Here is a 22447-nt window from a genome sequence, read left to right on the forward strand (position 1 = left end):
CTTATAGTCATAAATCAATCCAAACTGACCATGCACACTTCTGACTACTTGTCAATCTACACGGACTGTACGGCCATAAATCAGGCCATAAATCAGGGTCATAAATCATCAAGACTTGAGATAAAGTGTATGATAGGCAGGCATGTACTGGCCATCGGGACTACCGGGAGATTCCCGGTGGGCCGCGGTCTGGTTGGGCCGGTACGTTATGTATTTTGTTCTTAAATCATTATCAATCGAAAATATATTCGTAAGTATATTGATGTATAGTCTAATTCCGGCCTTATGTGTCTCTCTCATGGAGCCGCATGAAGCTGATGCGAGCTGCGAGACGTGATGTCACTTGTTCACTGCTCACTGGCCAATCAGAATCAAGTTCTAGCCTTGAAAATCGGTCGCGTTACAACTGCAACAAAATTCAATATGTTAAATAATAAAATATCTAAGCGTAAAGGAGGGGCAGAAGGTTGAGAGAGAGAAAACGAAAAGGACTTGAGGCAGATGCCACCAAATGTGTCAAGGTAAATAAATTATTTGCTGGAAGGCAAAAGACTTAAGTGAAGATATCAGCAGGGCGGGACTTGACTGCTGAGGTGAGACAGAAATGTAATGATACACGGAGGCTACTGCATTGTTTTGTTTCAAAAAGTAAGGATATTCCAGCTGTAATACGCCACCACTCACTGATCCATATAAATTGCATTTAAAATTATCAGCTCTCATGTTCTGTCCATTACTGTCCAGTTCTGTATTTATTACAAAATTCAGACAATACTGTTTTGGCGTTAGAAAATGTGACGTGACAGATCGCTTTCCGATGATCTGTTACTTCCTGTTTAAAGAGACAGTACAACTTACCGAAATGTATATATGCCTCATAAATAATATCGATCAATCAGTCATCAGTCAAAACAGCAGGAGAACAATTATGTCACAGAACGTTACATTTACCTCAAGAAAGCCCTTTAAAGACCATAGCAAGGTTAGTTGAGAAAAATAGCAATAAGAAAGGAGTATTTCGCTAAATATGTGCACTATGGTACATATTTATTATATTTTCACCTGTCATTAAATAATTATTATAATGAAAACTGCATTATATTTTAACTAGTTATTTTTAACCTTTAATAATACCAGCTGATGCTCTATGTATCTGTATGTTTACAGCATTTATGTGAGATATATTTTTTAAATTTGTAATCAATTGAGAAAAAAATCTGTTAAAGTGCCAGGCAGAAGCCTTATACCTGCTGTCGGTCTGTGTCATTAATGTGAACAAAAGACAAAGAGAAATGTGCATGTGTGTGTATATATATATATATATATATATATATATATATATATATATATGTGTGTGTGTGTGTGTGTATATGTGTTAAGTGAAGTGTTTTACATTTAATTATGCAATATCTGTACTGTACCTGAAAACGGTGCTTTTTATGATCTTTTTTTCTTATTTTATTACTGACTTCACTTGTCTTCATTAATGTTTGTAACTTAATAGTTAGTGTTTATTGTGGTATTGAAATTGGAATTGTGAAATGAGATTGCAGCTTATTTACAAAGAAAACAATAGCAATTTTATTTTTATTTATGTTTTTATTTTTGGCAGAGCAAGTACAGTTTTGAACCCTAGCATCGAGCTCTGCATTTGAACATATCAGCCAGTCTACTTCAAGGATTTTTAAAGGCCTTTGATTATGTTAAGAAAAATTAATTATAAACCACTACACAACGTTCTTTGTCTTAATTACTCTTTTATTTTATTGTAGATAAATGGTCTTTATAAATCACGTTTACAGTAGATCAGTGGTCTTAATAGCCTATAAGCAGCCAACAGGTCTGAGGTAATTTGTGTAAATTAATATAAAAAAAAGTTGCAGCTCATGCAATATAGTTACAGCAGAAATTGTGTACCCTAAGCATTAATATTTTTATTAGAATAATAAGAAGCACATCAATTAAGACCTTTAGATATTTAAAATAAAGCCTGATAAAATAATTTGCAGTTTCTTTAATTATTTTAATAGTTTTTTCTTGGTTTTGATAGTAATACATTCTAATCATAATTTTGCATGCAGATTAATGTATGTATAGACATGTAGTGTGTGTGTGTGTGTGTGTGTGTGTGTGTGTGTGTGTGCGCGCAATAGTGGGCCGGTCTGGATGAAGTCCAGGGCTGATTTTTCGTCCCAGTCCAGCCCTGATGATAGGACTACTCACACACAACTCAAAAGCTTAAAAGAAAGTAAAACAATGACGATAATGAGAAATTTCATGGAATAACGAAAAAGTTAAAGTTTTAATATATATGTATATATATTTTTGCATGGTTTTGTATTTTTTAATGTCTCTCATATAAAGATATATATAAAAAATAGTTTTAGTTTTCCACTGCAGATATAAACTGGGGCAGCTGTGGTTTCCCTTTTAAAACTGGTAAAACTGTTTTTTTTAACTTCTGCTCTGCTGACTGAAGATTTCACCGCTCGCAGCTATGATTCGGGCTGCGTTGCAAAACCTCGCGCGCTGCAGCCGCCTACTTAGTTTTTTCAGGCATTTCAGCTGCTGAGAGGAAACGCTTTTATACTCTGTCTAGGGCATGGCGGTTGGTTTCGCTCTCTCTCTCTCTCTCTCTCTCTCTCTCTCTCTCTGTGATTTATCCTCAAGACACTACAGAAGTACACTGAAGCCCTAGCCAACGCCCCGCACACTCTCACGCGCTTAGTTTTGAGGTTCCTGTCTTCAACTGCTGCTCCGACACTCAGGAAGTTCACCAAGAAGTTACAAGCTGCGTAAGTTAGAAACTGCGTTTATATTTCCTCGTCACGGCGTATTTTTTTTAAATAACAGAATCGTGTTTGTGAACGCTCGCCGATACGGACGCTAGGCTTCATAAGAAAGCGTTATTATTTGACAGGAAAACATCTGGAGGATGGCAGCAGAAATGGAGGGAAGCTCTTCCGGAGGCTGTTTGGAGAAACTGACGAGCTATGTGCGGACTCGGAAAGGAACCATCCTGGCCGCTGAAATAGTAAGTTATTAACATGAATGTGACTTTAACTTTACATTTCATTTCATAACATGGTTGTAAAACGCTCAGAGGTTCTCCATCAGTTCTTAATTTGCCTTAATCGTTTGATGAACAAAATACCGCGGTGCATTATTAACATGAACCGTTATCATGCAGACGCTCCCACTCGCTGAACAAAAATATCTCTCCTGTTGATTCACACACTTGAGAATATCATTGTGTCTTTATTTCATATCCACAGCATATGTGGTAAACATTTAGTCTTATCGTGAGTCCATAAACAACATACTTTAAATTTTTAGAGCTAAAAATAGATTTAAAGAAAGTGCTAGAATTGTCATACTGTTGCATTCATGTACAGTAGCTGACTGTTTCGAAATAACAAGCTTGACTAAGATAAAGTATGGTGGCAAATATAAGTATAAACCTTCATCACACATTCAGTTATGTCTTGTTTTAAGCCTACAGTGTGTGAAAGAGTATTAACAGTGCTGTTGAATGAAGTAGCTCTCATCGCAGAGGCATCTCAAACTTCACACCAGTGTGTGCTTTTGGAGGAGACCACATGTGACTGGTGTGTGTGAGGTCAGAGTTCACGAGACGTCACCCATCTGCTGGATCCATAGACACCAGACCGCTGTCCTCTCTTATCTGTCTCTCAGTTGTGGGTGCCTGTCTGTCATCAGTCATCAGATGACATTTATTCTTTTTGGAGCTTGACAGATCATAGTCACTATTTGCTTCTACTTCAAAACTGTTCTGCAAAACTTCTGCTTTTGTGTTCTGGAAGAAAGCAGTAAGACACAAGGAACAATTTTCCGCTGTGGTAAGCTATTCTGTAATAGATCTTCTTATTGTAAAAACTCATATTAAGCAATAGCAAATGGACAAAAAGTCTATACAAAGTTCTTGTTAACAAGTTTGTTCAGAGTAAATAATTCGGTCACACTTTATTTTCAGGTCCAATTGTCACTATTAACTAACCATTAACTATGAATTTTGCCTTAATTAACTCCTAATTTGCTCTTTATTAATAGTTTATAAGGTAGTTGTTAAGTTTAGGGTATTGGGTAGGAGTATGGATGTCATGCATTATATGTACTTTATAAGCAGGGCTCCAAACAAAAAAAATCAAGTAAGGAGCCATTTTTAAGAGTGCATGTCTTTCACACTTTCAGCGGTATGCGTGCGTGCTCATAATGGAAGCGACACGCTAGTTTTTTTCCAGGCGCGTTCGCACCACATCGAGTTAAAAACATCTCAACTTTCCAGAATCCCGCAAGCGCACCGCAGGTCATGTGACAAGAACCAACCAATCAGCTTCATCCTTTCCAGTACCAACGTTGAAAGCTCAGCCAAGATGAAGGAACAGCTGATCATAGCTGTATATGGATAGCCAGTTTTAAATAAATTTAGTAGCAGAGCTACTGCAAGCGATTTTTAGTGCTGCAAATCCATTTATCCTTTGCTGAAATTTACGGGTCTTCATGGAGAGAGCAGGTCATGGTTGCTTAGCAACGGCAGACGCCTCAGGAGCGCAAGAGCCCGAAGGCTTTTGGAAAAAAATCAGAAAGCAGCGCGCCTAGCGTTTTCCACGCGTTTTTAGGCGCGATATGTGAACGGCCCCTTAAAGAGCACCAAAACTGTATTTATTGTTTGAATTTTGTTATGAATTTGGAATAATTTTAAAGCTGATACTTTGTAAATTAAAAAGTAACAAAGCACAAAGCTTTTTGCGATTACTGGACGGCAAGTGCACTTCAAATAATGAAATTCATGCATTAACAGAACACAGCATGGACTAAGATCTTGTTAAGAAGAAGCCTTATGATTATAAACGAGAACGGTTAACGATATTGCCAATATCCACACAGATGACAGCTTTACCTGTTGTAGTTTGTTCAAGTTATGAACGAAATAGACGCTGTTTTTCTGCACTTTCTCTTCAAGTCTCCATCATTTCTCTCTCGCGCGGGTTTATCAGGTGTGCGTCAGCGCTGCTGCGCGGCAGATGAGGACTGTTTAAAACTCTTTTTCCCTCTAAAACTTCAATGCGCATTCTCTCAATGCGTGAACATAACAAAAGATATGAATGCAAAACAATCAGGAAAAAAGATTTTTTAAGAGATAACATGTAAATACATAGGCCTAGTCGCCAGTGGCGACCTCAGCAAAAACTTCACTCGCATTTTAATATTTATGGTCGCAAATGCGACCGTTTTAGTTGCAGTTTGGAGCCCTGATAAGCACTAATATAAAGCCAATATGTTAATAATAGGCATGCTAATAAGCAACTAGTTATTAGTGAGAATTGGACCCTATACTAAAGTGTTAACAATAATTCAAACCGGATCTGACAGAGGGACTTTTGTAGACTCATAAACTCACCTTGTTTTTGCATACAAGACAAACCATCAGAGAACACACTGATAAATGGCAGAATGGTAAAGTAGTCCAGCTCCTGTCATTTATTATGCATCAGTGGCGCTTTCCTAGTTCACCACATTTCACATGCCCGACTTCCTGTATCCTGCTGAAAAAAAACATCAGCATATTGTGCATTGGCCTGTCATTGACTTCTGATGGAATACCTACCTAATAACACAGAATACTGTGTTACTGAGAGGAATAATCACATGTTGTATAACTAATAGCTGGTCAAGGACATTGGACATCAAGAACTCATTTACAAGAGTTCAGCTTTGTTGTTCAGACACACATCCAAACATGTTGAGTAACGGGCAACTAAAATTACACGCCTAGTGACTTACAGTAAGCAGCCATAGTAGTAGTACTATGTACAAGTACTAGTAAGTAGACTTACAGTAAACGAGGGATATACTGTATAGCTCTATTATACTTTGTGGATTTGAACAAAAACATGTGAACACATGCACAAATGTTTGCTCTAGAATCAAGCGGTGGGCTCCTTGCCATTGCTTAGTACATTTTGACTCTTTGCCAAATGATCAGTGTGTGGGTGTTGAATATTTCTTGTGCAGCCCGGAGCCATCAGTAGTGGATGTTCTTAAAGGGGCAGCGCTGCATTCTTGAATAGAGCTTCATTGTGCGCTGCCTAGAGTTCAGTCTGCTTGTGAGGTTCATAGACGCAGTTTATGCCAGTCCCCACAGCTCATAAAGCTCCGCTACATATGTGCCTGAAGGAGGGGTGCCTGATGACATCATTCTCTCCACGCCGCCCACAGGCCAGGCGTAATGACTTTGGGGTAGGCCAGGGATGTAGATTTAGCAATTGTTAAATAACTGTGTAGGGCTCTGGAAAAAAATGTTTTAGCATAAGATTAAACATCAAAATTTAGAATAGAGCTACATGTTCTTAGCTTACAATTATTTAAATGAGGCAATATAATGAAGTTAATAAAGCTACAGTGAGTTTTAGGCATTTTAGCGTGCTTTAAAATATAATAGTGTTCATAAAGAAATGAATTATAAATATACAATTGTATTTGTTTCCATGAAACAAAGTTAGTACAACTATGATTTTTATAGGCTACATTTTTAGAATTTCATTTAGAATCTTCTAAAAGTCCATCCCTAACTTCTCCCTAAACATTCGAAAATCACCTCAGATCCAAAGTTTCAAGGCTTTAACTGGGGAACCATCATGGGGTTATGCGTCCTTACAATATTCAGATTATTGATCAACAATTATGGATTTGTCAATGGTTGATCACAGTCAAATTCCAACACCCCGCTACAGTAGTGCAGGGCTCCAGACTAACTTTTTACACTAGGAGCACAGTGGCCCCCAACTGAAAATTTTAGGGGCACAACCAGAAAATTTAGGGGCGCACACCGTAAATCAACATGCTAACCAAATCTACTAATTTCCACTGTATTACTAATAAATACTTTAATAATAGATGCAGAAATTACAATGTGCCGTTTCAAATTCAGTGTCACATTTTATTCTGCACTTTTGAAGATGCAACAAGGTAAACTGACAGCACCATCGCTGTCATGACAGTACAAATAGTAAACAAAATTCCATACACTCAGAATAAAAAATGTGCATAGTAAAAAAGTTTGTGTGCATGCTTTATCGTTGTTGTATGTTTCGTTAAGTTTTAAGCCATTCTTCCTTTGAAGGTCGAGCTGGCTTTTGTATTTGGTGAAAAGTAGTTCTAATAATTATAGTACCTCAGCCATCTGAATTCTTACAGCCAGTCTTCTCGAAAATGGTGAGTGTGGACCAGGGCCGGCCCTGACCAATTTGCAAGATTTTACCTGGCGCCTCATGCATATATATATATATATATATATATATATATATATATATATATATATATATATATATATATATATATATATATATATATATATATATATATATATACACACACACACACACACACACACACACACACACACACACACACATTACAGCAGAACTGTTTCCAACACTCATAATAAATCATCATATTAGAATGATTTCTAAAGGATCATGTGATAGACTGGATGTCACATGTGACACTGAAGAATGGAGTAATGATGCTGAAAATTCAGCTTTGCAACACAGAAATAAATGATAATTTAAAGTATAATAAATTGAAAACAAATTATTTTAAGTTGTAATAATATAACACAATATTACATTTTTTTCTGTATTTTTGATCAAATAAATGCAGGCTTGATGAGCAGAAGAAACTTCTTTCAAAAACATTAAAAATAGTAATGTTTCCAAACTTTTGGCCTGTACTGTATCCCCCCAAAACTGCACAACTGTAGAGTAAAAAAAAACAAAAAACAAAACAAAAAGTGATAATAAAAAATGCGTCTTAAAACTGATTGTACAAAATCACAGTCTGGGGACTCCGATCTCAGAACAACTGCTAACATTAAGTTTAAGGTAAAAATAACTGCCATGAAATTATAGTATCTTCTTACTCCTATGCAATAAATTGCTATTTCACTACATCTCTTTACCTCTGTCTTTATCCTCTTCTCTTCTTTTTGGCACTGTATCTATCGCAGACTATGCTCATTTATAATGTGTCATGTAAATTCGGCCTTCCGTCACAATCAGGAAACTTTCACCGTGTCTAGAACTGGCGCGAGCTGCCAGGCCCGTTTCTACGAGCTGTGTGTTAACAAAAGCAGTGCTGTATACATTGGATGCGGCGTCGGGCACGCTACACAACAAATTACCAACAACTGATCGTGCGCGCACTCTGTTTCTGACACACTTCAAGCACTCGATGGGCGGGGGAAGATTGAAGAGCCGGATTTTTTTTTTTTTTTTGCTTTATTTGGAAGTGTTTTGAATTAATGGTTTTTAAATAGTAGCCTATTATAAAAAAATATGTAAAAAAAAAAAAAAAATCACTCGTTCACTCATTCTGGCGCCCCTATGGATGAGTGGCGCCCTTAGCATTTGCCTATACCACGGGCCGGCCCTGGTGCGGACTTTTTTAGCCACACCAACCTCTGACTCTGAATCATCATCTGACGGTGACACTAGGCTCTGGCACTGGTACACTAGCCGCAGGTCGGAAGAACGAATCAATAGTTTGCTTGCTCATAGCTCAGACGCACGCACATATCAGGTTGTGATGATATTTGTCTCGGTTTCCTTCCCACAGATGTTTACGCCCGCTCAATTATCTCTAGGCCCCTCCCCCTCCACACATTTTAGCCACTTACAGTGGCCATTCCCTATTCTTCTCACACGCATTTGCCGCCTCACAGACAGGCATCACTCAATGAGACGCGAGTGTGTGCAAGTGTGTGTGTGTGTTTGCGTGCGTGCGTGTGCAAATCTACTGGTCGCACATGTGCGACTGGATGTAAAATTCAGTCGCACACTCTCAAAATTTGGTCGCAAAATGCGACCATTTGGTCGCAGTCTGGAGCCCTGTAGTGTCATTTAGTTTGTGTGTGCCTTTGTACTAAATCATACATTTAAAAATAAATAAGTAACCTGTGTTTTGTGCAGCAACTTTTTAACCCTTTTACATTAAAAAAAATAATAATAAAGGTAACAGTTTAGTATATGGACCTATTCTCACTATTAACTAGTTCCATGAGTATTATACAAATATTTGCTGTTTATTAGTACTCACAAAGCACATATTCTGCATGACCATATTATATATCTGTAATAATACCCAATACCTGTAAACTTAACAACTGAATCAGTTCACATATTTGCGCGCTCAAGTTCGTTATTTCCAATGTAGGCACGCGGTATGCGCGCTCATGGAAGCGACGCAGTCGTGATGCGCACGCGGTGCGACGCGCCCATTTTTATCCAGGCGGGTTCGCACCGCATCGAGTAAAAAACATTTCAACTTTTCGGCGCGATATGTGAACGGCCCCTTATTCATTCATTCATTATTTTTTGCTTGCATACATCTTCAAATATGCTGTGGAGAATCACAGAAAGTGACCAAATTAGGTTTTATTGTGAACTAATATCATTTTTATTTATCAAATAATTAGAGCAGAACGAATATTCAAATGTTCGACTATCCGTGCACACCCCTACTTCAAATATATATCACTTCCAGGTTTTTTTTTGCCTCTCAGAAAAGAACTGCCCTCTGTTGCCTTTTTAGACAAATTGAGGTGAAAATGGGAAAGTTGTGGCCTAGTGGTAAGAGAGTTTGACTCCTAACCCTAGGGTTGTGTGTTCGAATCTTCGGCCAGCAATACCACGCACGACTGAGGTGCCCTTGAGCAAGGCACTGAACCCCAAACTGTTCCCCAGGTGCCACAGCATAAATGATGACCACTGCTGTGTGTGTGTTCACGGTCTGTGTGTGTGTTCACTTTGGATGGGATAAATGCAGAGCACGAACCAAGAGTATGGGTCACCATACTTGGCTGAATGTCACTTCACTTGCTGTTTGTGTGGCTACATCACCTAATTTACACAAGTGAGTATAAATAGTGAGTGACATGACATTCAACATACACACAAGTATGGTGACCCATACTCAGAATTTGTGGTCAGTATTTAACCCATCCAAAGTGCACACACACAGAGCAGTGAACACACACCCGGAGCAGTGTGTAAGCCCTAATAACCATCAGTATGTAACAGGACACAGATTCAGCATCACTCTCTAGTGAGGTTTTGTGAATGGATAATGGAAATAAAAACCTAAAATAAAAATAATAAAAATATCTATTCAAAAGTTGGTAAGATTCTTATGCTCAAAAGGCTGCATTTGGTTGTTCAAAGCATTTTTTTTCAGGATTCTATGATGAAACTGAATGGATGGAGAACAGCATTTGTTAAAACTATTTTAGATGTCTTTACTGTAATTTTTTATCACTTAAATGCAATATATCTATATTGTTGATTTGATGCAGGTGGATGGATTATGATAAAGCGTTGAAGCCCTGCTAACGTCACCAGAGAAAAGTCTGTTATTTTACCGGAAGGTGGAGTTAGGACATTTCAGTTTAGATATGATGTGGCCTAAAACCATGAGTCATTTACAGAAAGATCAGTTACATGCATTTTGAAATGAATGTTTATTTGAATGTTTATGATACCGTAGTTATTGCCTGGTAGCATAACTTTGTAATTTCCCCAAGTGACAGAAAACAGGAAGTTGCCTCCTAACACATTGAGAATCTTCCTGTCTTGATCTTCACACTTGCAGTGTTTTATCAGCTGTTGCTGTGGCAGCAGATCAGCGCAAACACAAGGCACAGGTGTTGCACAGTGGCTTGTGGACAAATCATTTACCCCTCATGGCAACAAAAATAGCACTTCAAGAGGAACCATGCACAAACACCTGTACTGTGCTTCCAACAAACTTGAAAGAAATAAAAGCAGCTAAATCTGAAATCTGCGACTTTTTTCATTTAATGTTTCTCACTTTAAATAGTTTGTTGAGTTAATAAGAACAGTGTCAAATTCTCACTATTATCTAAATCCTTCCCGATTCTTAAACTTAACAACTACTTTACTAAGTATTAATAAGCAGTAATAAGGAGTATATTGAGGCAAATCTAAAGTGTGACCAGAATAATTTATGTAGTTATCTATTATTTATTTGAAAGAGCTAAAATAACCATTTCATGTCAATCCTTGTATCATTAACTTGTCGAGGTTGATATAGGGTTTAAAAAGTATTAAGTAATTAAAGGGGGGGTGAAATGCTCGTTTTCACTCAATATCCTGTTAAGCTTGAGTACCTATAGAGTAGTACTGCATCCTTCATAACTCCAAAAAGTATTTAGTTTTATTATATTCATAAGAGAAAGATAGTCTGTACCGATTTTTCCCGGAAAAATCTAATCACACTGTTGAAGATGTAATTAGTAACTAGTAATGAATGAGTTTTTTAGAGTAACTTACCCAGCACTGCATCAGTCATAGATGAGATATTACAGTCCAAGTTCCTGAAGTCTGTAACATTCACTAACTTTTCCTAATTGTTCCCGGCAGTGTTTATTTAGATCAGCGCAGTGTTTGAGTATATGGGCTGATTTAAATTTGATACTCCCAAAAATATTCTTATAATAATTCACTGTTTATAACCCTCTAATGAGCTTTAACCTCTTCTATTGTGCTGTGTTTATGTCCACGCTGCGTTCCTCTCTTTAGTCCTCAACAGATGTTTTAGAAATCCCTAAACTTGAAAAGGCTTCAGAAGATGTGAGAGATCGGGAGCTCACTGTTAACTGACACCTAGAGCAGATGGCACGTTCAGATGAATTGTGGGGAGTGAACAGGAAAAAGCTTTGGTGATTTGGCAGCAAACATTTGTGACGTACTGGAGAGGGAGAATTTCCACTCTGAAAAGTCAAAGAGATTTAGGAAGATAATAAAACACTCGTACACACTGACAGTTTATACAGTCTTATACAAGATACAACTGAAAAAGTTAAGGATTGTTTCATTTGAGCACAGTAATACTATTTGAGAACCAAAGCAGTACTGTTAGAAAATAGACACTAGATGCATAACATAACTGAACAAGTTACAGATTGTTTTCATTCTGTTGTTGTTAGATTTAATTTAGTTATTTAAGAGTCTTCTAGTTTCAGACTGTTATATTTTTAGTTTTAGTAATGTAGGACTAACAAATTGAATTGATTTAATGAAAAAAGTTTAAAAAGTGATAAACATTGGACATTCTATTGCTGTCTAGCCAGATTTTTTTCATGTTTAATATTGGCCACTTGTGATGCTTTCGTGTTTTAGGATTTATCAAATTAACGTATCAAAAAAAATAAATAAATAATAATAATAATAATTGTGTATATATATATATATATATATATATATATATATATATATATATATATATATATATATATACACACACACACACACACACACACACACACACACTAACACACACACATATTTATAAACGTCAAATTAATTTGTGTACATTTCTATTTTTTTAATTACATTTTGGTATCTTGTCATTTTATTTAAGTTTCAGTTTGTAGATGTACTTTAGTTTCACTTTAGTTTCAGTTTTCCACTGTTGTTTCTTTCAGTTAATTGGAAAGTTTTGCCTTTTTTTTAGCATGAAATGAAATTTCTGAAATCTGTATCTATTTTGTATATGCATATTACAGATGTCATCATGAACAGTGCTTGTTTTATTTATTTATTTATTTTTTGCATTAGTAAACTCAATAGTTAGTATGGTAGATGATAAGTGTAGGTATTGAGTAGAGTTAAGGGATCTAAAATATGGTCATGCAGAATAAGGAACTAATATGTGCTTTATAAGTACAAATAAACAGCCAATATACTTGTTATATGCATGCTAATAAGCAACTAGTTAATAGAGAGAAAGTGTTACTAGTATCAGTCACTACTTCATTTTTATTGCGACTTTAACAATAATAATACTGCAGTAAAGAAACAGGCTATCTGCAGAATTGTTAACTAGCAATCCTCACATGCTTTTGTACACTGATGCGATCAAGTTTGAGTTATTAAACTGCATGCTTGTCTGTTTTTCTGTAGATCCTCGGTTTCATCATCCTTATCTGCTATGCCATGTCTATATATGGAGGGTATACAGCGGTCGCCATCTGTGAGACGGTCGTTGCCACCGTCTTTTTCGTTGTCTTCATGTTGGAGCTGGACAAACAGTTTCGGGTGGTGCACTGGATCTGGAGCGTGAGTATGAATTCACTCACACTTGCGTCTTGTTTCAGCCTAGCATTGCGAACGCTGTTTACAGCTTCTCTGTTTGTCTCTTCAGGATCTCATCCGCGCTGTAATCGGTGCAGCACTTTATCTCATAACCTCTCTGATCTGTGTGTTCAGGGGGCATGGAGACGGGGCTCTCATCACTGGTGGGGTGAGACATCCAACATCAGCATCAACACACACCATACTCATTTCTTCATGTGCTTTATATCCTCCTCGGATTATCACTCAACCAGCATCTGTTTATAATAATGCTCATCTTCTCTCGCAGGTGTTTGGTCTGGTGGCTGGGGTCTTGTATGCTTATGATGCCTACACGATTTACTTGGTCCTCAAGAGCAGCAGAGAGAATACAGCTGCTCCCACAGGTGCATGAGCACTCATTTATTTATTCAAACATGTTAGAACTTAAACCTCATTTAAATGCCATTGCATTAGACATCAAATAGCTGTCACGTAATGTGTTATAGAAAACACGGGAGAAGAAACCAATTGCAGGTAAGCCGTTTATTATAAGGGTTATCCAAGAGAGTAAACAGTCCAGGCAGGGTCAAAACCAGAGAAACCAAATCAGAACATAAACAAGACATAAACACAAGGCAAGACACGAATGACGGGCATGAGTAATACATAACATTAAACAAGGACTCCGTAACACAGACTAAGACAGACTGGGTATTTATACACAGAAGGATAATGAGGGAACAAGAGAATGGTGGGGGACAATCAATTAACTAAACAAGGAGGAAGGTGACCATATAAGGGAACAGGAAGTGATCTGGGACAGACACCGTGAGAAGGAGGACATCTAGTGGAACCCCGGGGAACAACAACCCAGACACTGTGACAGTACCCCCCCTCTACGGAGCGGCTCCCAGACGCTCCAAGACAAAACATGACACAGAGATCAGGAGGGAGGCGGATAGGTGGAGGCTCAGGGGGAGGGACGGAGGGCTGGAAAAGGAACACATGGGGGACAAACACCAGAAATCTAAACATAAAACAGGGAGACCAGGAGGGAGGAGGACCGGAGGAGGTACAAGGGGAGGGATGGAGGGCCAGAAAAACTAAGGGGAACAGACAGGAACATCACAGAACTCTAATACACAAAACAGAAGTCCATAAAGGGCATGTTGAGGCGCCCACCAGGGCGGAGCGGAAGGCCACCACGGCCTTGTGGTCAAAGTCAAAGCCCTCCAGGGCGGAGCGGAAGACCACCACGTCCTTGTGGTCGAGGCCGGAGTCCACCAGGGCGGAGCGGAAGACCACCACAGCTTTGTGGTCAAAGTCAGAGTCCCCCAGGGCGGAGCGGATGACCACCACCTCTTTGTGGTCAGGGCGGAAGCCCCCCAGGTCCAAGTGGAAGACCACCACAGCCATGTGGTCAGGACGAGAGCCCCCCAAGGCGGAGCAGATGACCCACACGCCCCCGTGGTTGAGGCCGGAGTCCCCCAGGACGGAGCAGCAGACCACCACGTGACCTGACCCGACTCCGGAGAGTCCACCGGGACCTGCCTCGACTCTGAACTGTCTGTGGAAACCTGAGGCACCTCGGTCTCGGGCACTGCCTCTGGAACGGCCTCGAGCATCACCTCGGTAACGGCCTCCGGATCAGTCTCGGGCACCGTCTCGGCATCGAGCACCGCCTCGGCATCGGGCACCGCCTCGCCATCGGGTGCCACCTCGGCATCGGGTGCCACCTCGGCCTCTGGAACAGCGTCGGGCACCGCCTCGGCCTCCGGAACAGCCTCGGGCACCGCCTCGGTAACTGCATTGGGAACAGCCTCGGGCACCGCCTCGGCCTCGGGCACCTCCTCGGCCTCCGGAACAGCGTCGGGCACCGCCTCGGCATCGGGTGCCACCTCGGCCTCTGGAACAGCGTCGGGCACCACCTCGACCTCCGGAACAGCCTCTGGCACCGCCTCGGTAACTGCAATGGGAACAGCCTCGGGCACCGCCTCGGCCTCCAGAACAGGATCGAGCACCGCCTCGGCCTCTGGAACAGCAACGGGCACTGCCTCGACCTCGGACACAACCTCGGCCTCCGGAACAGCCTCGGCATCGGGTGCCACCTCGGCCTCTGGAACAGCCTCGGGCACCGCCTCGGCCTCGGGCACCTCCTCGGCCTCCGGAACAGCGTCGGGCACCGCCTCGGCATCGGGTGCCACCTCGGCCTCTGGAACAGCGTCGGGCACCACCTCGACCTCCGGAACAGCCTCTGGCACCGCCTCGGTAACTGCAATGGGAACAGCCTCGGGCACCGCCTCGGCCTCCAGAACAGGATCGAGCACCGCCTCGGCCTCTGGAACAGCAACGGGCACTGCCTCGACCTCGGACACCACCTCGGCCTCCGGAACAGCCTCGGCATCGGGTGCCACCTCGGCCTCCGGAACAGCGTCGGGCACCGCCTCGGCCTCTGGAACAGCATCGGGTGCCACCTCGGCCTGCCGGAAGAGACAGGAGTGGCTGGGGCATCCCACCGACACCGAAACTGCAGGTAGCGCACAAATTCCCAGAACTCCAGCGTCTCCAACTGCGCCATCTCTTCCTGAGGCACTGGATCATCCAGCCCGCCATTGAAGTGGTCCTTAAGGGCCGTATCATTGTATCCCATGCCTTCAGCCAGGGACCAGAACACTTGAGCCAGGGCACCCACTTCGTTGCCCTCTTGACGGAGGGCGGTCAACCGAAGAAACTTGACCCGCCTCTCCGCCATCTTGGCTGGGGAAAGGAAAAGTGACATACCGCTGGTTCCTACGTGGACGGAGTCCTTCTGTCACGTAATGTGTTATAGAAAACACGGGAGAAGGAACCAATTGCAGGTAAGCCGTTTATTATAAGGGTAATCCAAGAGAGTAAACAGTCCAGGCAGGGTCAAAACCAGAAAAACCAAATCAGAACATAAACAAGACATAAACACAAGGCAAGACACGAATGACGGGCATGAGTAATACATAACATTAAACAAGGACTCCGTAACACAGACTAAGACAGACTGGGTATTTATACACAGAAGGATAATGAGGGAACAAGAGAATGGTGGGGGACAATCAATTAACTAAACAAGGAGGAAGAGGAAGTGACCATATAAGGGAACAGGAAGTGATCTGGGACAGACACCGTGAGAAGGAGGACATCTAGTGGAACCCCGGGGAACAACAACCCAGACACTGTGACAATAGCAAATCAAGTTTCCGCAGAATTTTATTGGATTTACTGTGCCAGTTCTCCTCAAAGGAATAGTTCATCCAAAAATGTACTCACCCTCAGGCCATTCAATATGTAGAAGAGTTTCCTTCTTTCTTTTTTTTTTTTTAACCACCTATGGATCTTCTGCAGTGAATGGGTGCCGATGACAAGAGAGTGGTGGATAAAAAAAACAATGGTATGTCGCATCTGCTACATGACAATAGGGTACACCAGCGGGAATAAAAAAAAACAAAAAAAAAAAAACAGCGCAAATACTTGAAACATGTCGACTCATTTACGCCGACATCACTTTAGTGTGTCAGTACCTGGGAAAAGACATTTCCAACTGACTCGAACAGGGCAAAAGACATCACCGCGGCGATTGGTAGGCTACATTTACGTTACATTTACATTATAGCCACGCATATGAGATCTTACTATTTACCATTAATTCTATTATCACCATTATAGCTTACAGGGAATCCAAAGTGCACCATATTGGAGGATCTTCTATTTCTGGTCTGTTAAACGCATTAGACATTTTGCAACGAGTCTTCAGCACGTGCTGAGTGAGCGAGCACCTTAGTTCACATATCGTGCCTAAAAATGCGTGGAAAATGCTAGTCGCGCCGCTTTCTCCTCCTTTCCATAGCACTCGGGCAGAAGCGCCCCTGAGGCGTCTGCCTTTGCTAAGCAACACTGACGTGCTCTCTCCATGAGACGCGTAAATTTCAGCAAAGGATAAATGGATTTGCAGCTCTAAAAATCGCTCGCAGTAGCTCTGTTACTAAATGTATTTCAAAATGGCAATCCATATACAGCTATGATCAGCTGTTCCTTTATCTTGGCTGAGCTTTCAACGTTGTTACGGGAAAGGATGAAGCTGATTGGTTAGTTCTTGTCACATGACCCGCGGTGCGCTTGAAGCATTCTGAAAAGTTGAGATGTTTTTACATTTTGCTGTATCTAAAACGTACCGAACCGAACCGAACCGTGACATCAGTGTATCGTATCGAACCGAACCGTGGATTTTGTGAACCGTTACACCCCTAATCTTTAATGACACCGGAGAGATTTGTATTCGTCCTCTGAAAGTCCATTACACCAAAACCCTAACACATAATCACTTTCATTAACAAACATATTTCATTTAGACTTTAACTTACATATGAAGTTTGACAGATCCTTATGCAGAAACTCAAAATATGTTCATTGGAAGCACAAATGTACTTGCAGGTTTTGTCAAAGAAATTATGATCTTTGTTTCAAAGATGAACAACAGTCTTATGGGTTTGGAACTAAATGATCATGAGTAAAACGACAAAATCTGAACACGTATTATAGAATAAAAAAGAAAGTTGTTTACATACATGTACAGTATTAGGAATAATAATATGAATAAATAAAAAAAGGAGTAAACTTACAGGATGTTGCATTAATATCCTGCCAATTGTTTGAGGGCAGAGACGGGTTTGATTTGAAGTGGTGCTGTAACTCTCTTTGAACAGGCTGCCGGATGCTTACGACTCACATTTGACTGAAACAGTTATTCTGACAGTGGCAACACTGGTATCTCAACGAATTTCTGTGTACCTACAACAATTTAACCTGACTAACTGTTCCCTCGTTGCGTCTCCCTTTTTTGTTTTTTAACAGATATCACAGTTTGAAACTACTTTCTCACTACAACATTAACAGCAAGCAAAACATGCAGAACAAGTCTACAAATGGCAAAAGGAGTGAATTCCTGAGAGTTATCGTGAGAGATGAAGACCAGAGGAAACGTCACACGGCAAAAGAGGTTCATGTACAAGGGATTGAAAATAAAGGCATTCAAAGATTCATTCCGTCATCTCGGTCAGGCGGCTTTCAGTAGCACACATTGTGTGTTGGCTTGGTCGGTTCTCACAACATTTGATAACATCTGATCAATCTGACAACATGAATACAGTGTTCAGAAGAGCTTCCCATTCTTTACTAGAGAAAGACACATTTTGACCAAGTCATTATTAGTAAATTGTGTTGGAGAACTTGATTTCATTTAGTCTGGTGCTGTTTTTTTTATAACATTTCACCTAATTTTTAGTAACTATTGATTGTTCTTGTGTTTTGTGCTTAAATTGAGAAGTTGTAGTTGTATAAGGTTAATCAAAAAGGATTTAAGTCGGATGTTTTCAACTCAATAAAAATTGTTTTTTAGAAGTCATAGAGGATAGATTTTTTTCTCCTACTTGAAAACCATTTATAACGTATAATTAGTTTTTTTTTGTTTTTTACCATTTAAAACTTATATATACCAGTTAGCTGAAGACAGTTGGCCTGTTTTTCCTCTCATGTCTGTATTGTTTTTGTGACCTCACCTCTACCCCAGTGATTTCCTGAAAACATTTATTTGTGAGATGATCAGAAATGCCATCACGTCTGTAAAAAAATATTAACTCATGATACTCTGCTCTTTTCAAACAGACATTTGTTTTGTTCTGTGTTTACAGCACGAGATTTAATTATGTAGGGTGTATGTCTTTAAAATGGTGTTGGTGGTATTTCGATTACATTTAATAAAATGCTGTTATAACGTTTCCAACTATTACACGTGTGCGTGCGTGTGTGTGTGCGCGCGCGTGTGTGTGTGTGTGTGTGTGTGTGAGGGATACTGTGCGCGCGGCGCCACCTGTTGGAATATACGAATGATTTCGACTACCAATATGACGTGTTATACACAAATGTTTTTTTATTTACACATATTTACTTAATATTAAAATGTTTGAAGAATTATTTTTTTAAATCAAAGAAATAAAGGAAGAACTTAATATAAGTATATAATATAATATAAGTACTTAATATAGTAATTTCACTATACTCAGTGATAAGCAGATGAGTCCAGGTGAATATCTATCACTAGATGGCAGCATCTACTTTAATTCAGAGTGACGTGAAACCTTTAGCATTTTTTAACAGATCAAGAAGACTTTGCTTTTATGAAAGTGCATTTATGTATTAGTAGTTTTGGAATGAAATTAATTAATTCACGTAAATAAATAAATAGGCAATATTACCATTAATATTTAATTCGTAGATTTGGCTCTGAAAGTGCAGGTAGGTCTAACAAATGTTTAAACATAAAATATAAATGTAATAATGTTTATAATTAAAATGTACAAATAAAAATGTACACGATTTTAACTTTATCTTTTAAAATAAATCACATGCTACGTTTAATTGTGAAGCATCAATTGAAAGCAAAATGTCTTAGTGATTCTAAACGTATACAGAGACATAGACAGATAGATGGAAGGATGGATGGATGGATGGATGGATGGATGGATAGATAGATAGATAGATAGATAGATAGATAGATAGATAGATAGATAGATAGATAGATAGATAGATAGCCTGAATACAACTAAAAAACAAAAAGTAATCGCTACATAGGCTTACACAATACACAATAGCAATGCAACACATATATATTTTAAAGGGTGAGTTTGAATGGGTTTATTTCTTGATTGATTGTGATGAGTATGATGTGCAGTAGTGGTGAACAGGGGGTGGTCCTGACCCTCTACAGTTAAACACTTGTCCTGTAGGTGTTGCCCGTCTGGTTAGTTAGGCGCTCTCGGGTAACTTCTCGCGCAGTTGTTTTCAGCTCGGAGGTCTACAGGCCAAAGACCAGACCGCGGAGACGAGCGAGAAGAGCTTAGGTTGCACTGTAGTAAACTTCAGCGGATATATGAGAGTCCTCGCGTGAATCCAGACACACCGGCGCCGTCGACATGTTCACGCGCGGATCGAAGAAGCGACGCTCCAATCGCTCGGTAAGTGTCGAGGCATCCCGCTTTTATCACAATCTGAAGGCATTTGATCCTTTATTAACTCTTTCCTCGGTTCTATGAACGAACACAGCCTGGTTTGAAGTTTTAGGGTCATTTTAAACCTATCATGTTGTGTTGATGATCGAAAGTTACTTTTGTGTCTCGCACTTATTTTACCTGAGCCTGTTTTCATTTCAAGTTAAAGGCACGGGATAAACATATCAAAACTTATACTCCTATATTTAATCGTATCAGTAGTGTGTTTTGGGTACGTTTTACATGGCAATCATAACTTTGCGCCTAACAATTAATGAGGCATTTTTCGTGGTCTTGATAACTAACTATTGTATTGAGGAGGCGTGGCTTGTGTGCCTACGTCACCATTACCTGTACAGGTGACGCCATCGTTTAAGGATAGCATTTCATATTAGATATAGAAATTAGTTTATTTTCCTTTAATTTGTTACACTGAAGTCGTTTTACAGAAAAAAACTATGCATTTTATGCATACATATATATATATATATATATATATATATATATATATATATATATATATATATATATATATTAGTATTCATTCATACTTGAAATGCACGGTGCATCTGCATCAGTTATCATTTTCAACTGAATGCTTCATATTATGTTTCGTCTTGTATGTATTTTCCTTCCTGAAAGAAAGAAGTGCCTTCTATTGAGAAAATGTTTCTCAAATATCTGGAAAGAACATGGTTATATTCACTAAAGATGTGCATTGGATTAGATAATTTTGAATGGATTAGAAACTCTTTGTTTCCTGAAGCGGCTCTGTGTAATGTGCTGATTCAGATGTTTACCAGATGGTCTTAATCTTGTAGTCATGGGTATAAAAATGAAATGAATGCAGATCTTTTGATATTGTCATTTAAATTTGGACCATTTTATATATGAACACAAACTTGACCTTTTAACATTCAGATTTTGTCCAGAACCTCCTTTTCATGTGTCATGCTAACTATTATCCAGAAAGTCCTACTGTGTCTGACTCTACTGTAACTCGGCACGAGTAAACAATGATGGTGGGCCTCATACAACTTTCTAAAAAGTGTTTTTGAGCTTCTGACCTCTCGTAGCTGTTGTCATGGTGACAATTGAGAGGAAATGTCCCCTGAGGGTGTGGACAGGAAGACACCCCGAGGGCATCCGGTCTCACCGTCACAGACGGGACACAAAGGTGACTCCCACACCAGGTTTCTACATAAAACCTTCAAGTTATAGTTGTTTATTCACATACACTGTACGTCATAAAATAATTTGATTAAGCTTTTTTTCACACTATCTTTACTATACAAACATATCCACGCACTAATCTGCTATGAGACATAACACTGCTAATATCATCTCTGGTTATCAAGTCATCATTTGTACTTTCAATTGCTTCTCTTACTTGCTTTATTCTTTATACATTTTTTACTTCTTTTACTTGCATTTTTATTTACACTTATGCATTTATCAGACTTCCAATGCATTCAGGCTATACATTTTTTTTTTTTACCAGTATGTGTGTTCCCTGGGAATTGAACCCATGACCTTTTGCACTGCTAACATAATTCACCACTGAGCCACAGTGATTTACACTATTTTCCATTACTTTTTTGTATTACTTTTCTTTCTTCACTTGTTTGCGTCACTTGTTACTTTTATTACGTTAATTTCCATATTTCCATATATTACTTTTGTTACTGTCCCTGCTTTACGTACTTGCATTACTAGTGTCACTTTTAGAACTTTTGTTATTTTCCGTGCATTCCTTATTCTGCTTTCCTTTAAATTTTTTAATTATTTGTTACTTGTCTTATTTTTTACACTGTTGTTACTTTACTCCCATATCTTGTGCTAGTTTTAGCATTTTTATTACTTACATTAAAATACTTTCATTACATTACTTATTTTACTTGCATTATTTTTACAGTCATTACTTGCTTTACTTTCATTTACTTAACTTACTTGCGTTAGTTTTAGCACTTTTATTCCTGTAGCTCAACTGGTAGAGCGTTGCGTTAGCAAGCAAGCTAGCGCAAGGTTGGGGGTTCGATTCCCCGGGAACACATGATAGGTTAAAATTGATAGCCTGAATGCACTGTAAGTCGCTTTGGATAAAAGCATCTGCTAAATGCATAATTTAAATTTAATACTTTCCTTATTTTCCTTACTGTACATACTCAGGTTACTTGTGTCAATAGTGTTACTTGCATTATTTTTGACAGTCATTACTTG

The 22447-nt window shown here is 39.4% G+C and overlaps 2 protein-coding genes and 1 long non-coding RNA gene across 3 annotated transcripts in view; 2 read left to right on the plus strand and 1 right to left on the minus strand.

Moving 5' to 3' along the window:
• Positions 1-2540: 2540 nt before the first annotated feature.
• On the plus strand, positions 2541-18966 carry LOC113107424 (proteolipid protein 2). The gene is made up of 6 exons (XM_026269918.1): positions 2541-2795; positions 2921-3034; positions 13002-13157; positions 13243-13341; positions 13462-13558; positions 18036-18966. The coding sequence occupies exons 2-6, from the start codon at positions 2936-2938 to the stop codon at positions 18047-18049; spliced, it is 465 nt and encodes a 154-aa protein (XP_026125703.1). The 5' UTR covers positions 2541-2795; positions 2921-2935; the 3' UTR covers positions 18050-18966.
• Positions 3042-12228, minus strand: LOC113107425 (uncharacterized). Its single transcript, XR_003292659.1, has 3 exons — positions 11370-12228; positions 5423-6310; positions 3042-3817 (listed from the first exon to the last, which is right to left on the minus strand). It is a non-coding gene; the product is annotated as an uncharacterized LOC113107425 (long non-coding RNA).
• Positions 18967-19885: 919 nt separating the features above from the next.
• Positions 19886-22447, plus strand: part of LOC113107426 (prickle planar cell polarity protein 3-like) — a 42907-nt gene continuing 40345 nt past the window's right edge. The window contains exon 1 of the mRNA XM_026269920.1: positions 19886-20194. Within this exon, the coding sequence (XP_026125705.1) occupies positions 20153-20194 (42 nt within the window). The 5' untranslated portion in view covers positions 19886-20152. The remainder of the gene's footprint in view (positions 20195-22447) is intronic.

This window comes from Carassius auratus, chromosome 8, assembly GCF_003368295.1.
Source record: "Carassius auratus strain Wakin chromosome 8, ASM336829v1, whole genome shotgun sequence".
In the NCBI taxonomy this organism is placed as follows: Eukaryota; Metazoa; Chordata; class Actinopteri; order Cypriniformes; family Cyprinidae; genus Carassius; species Carassius auratus.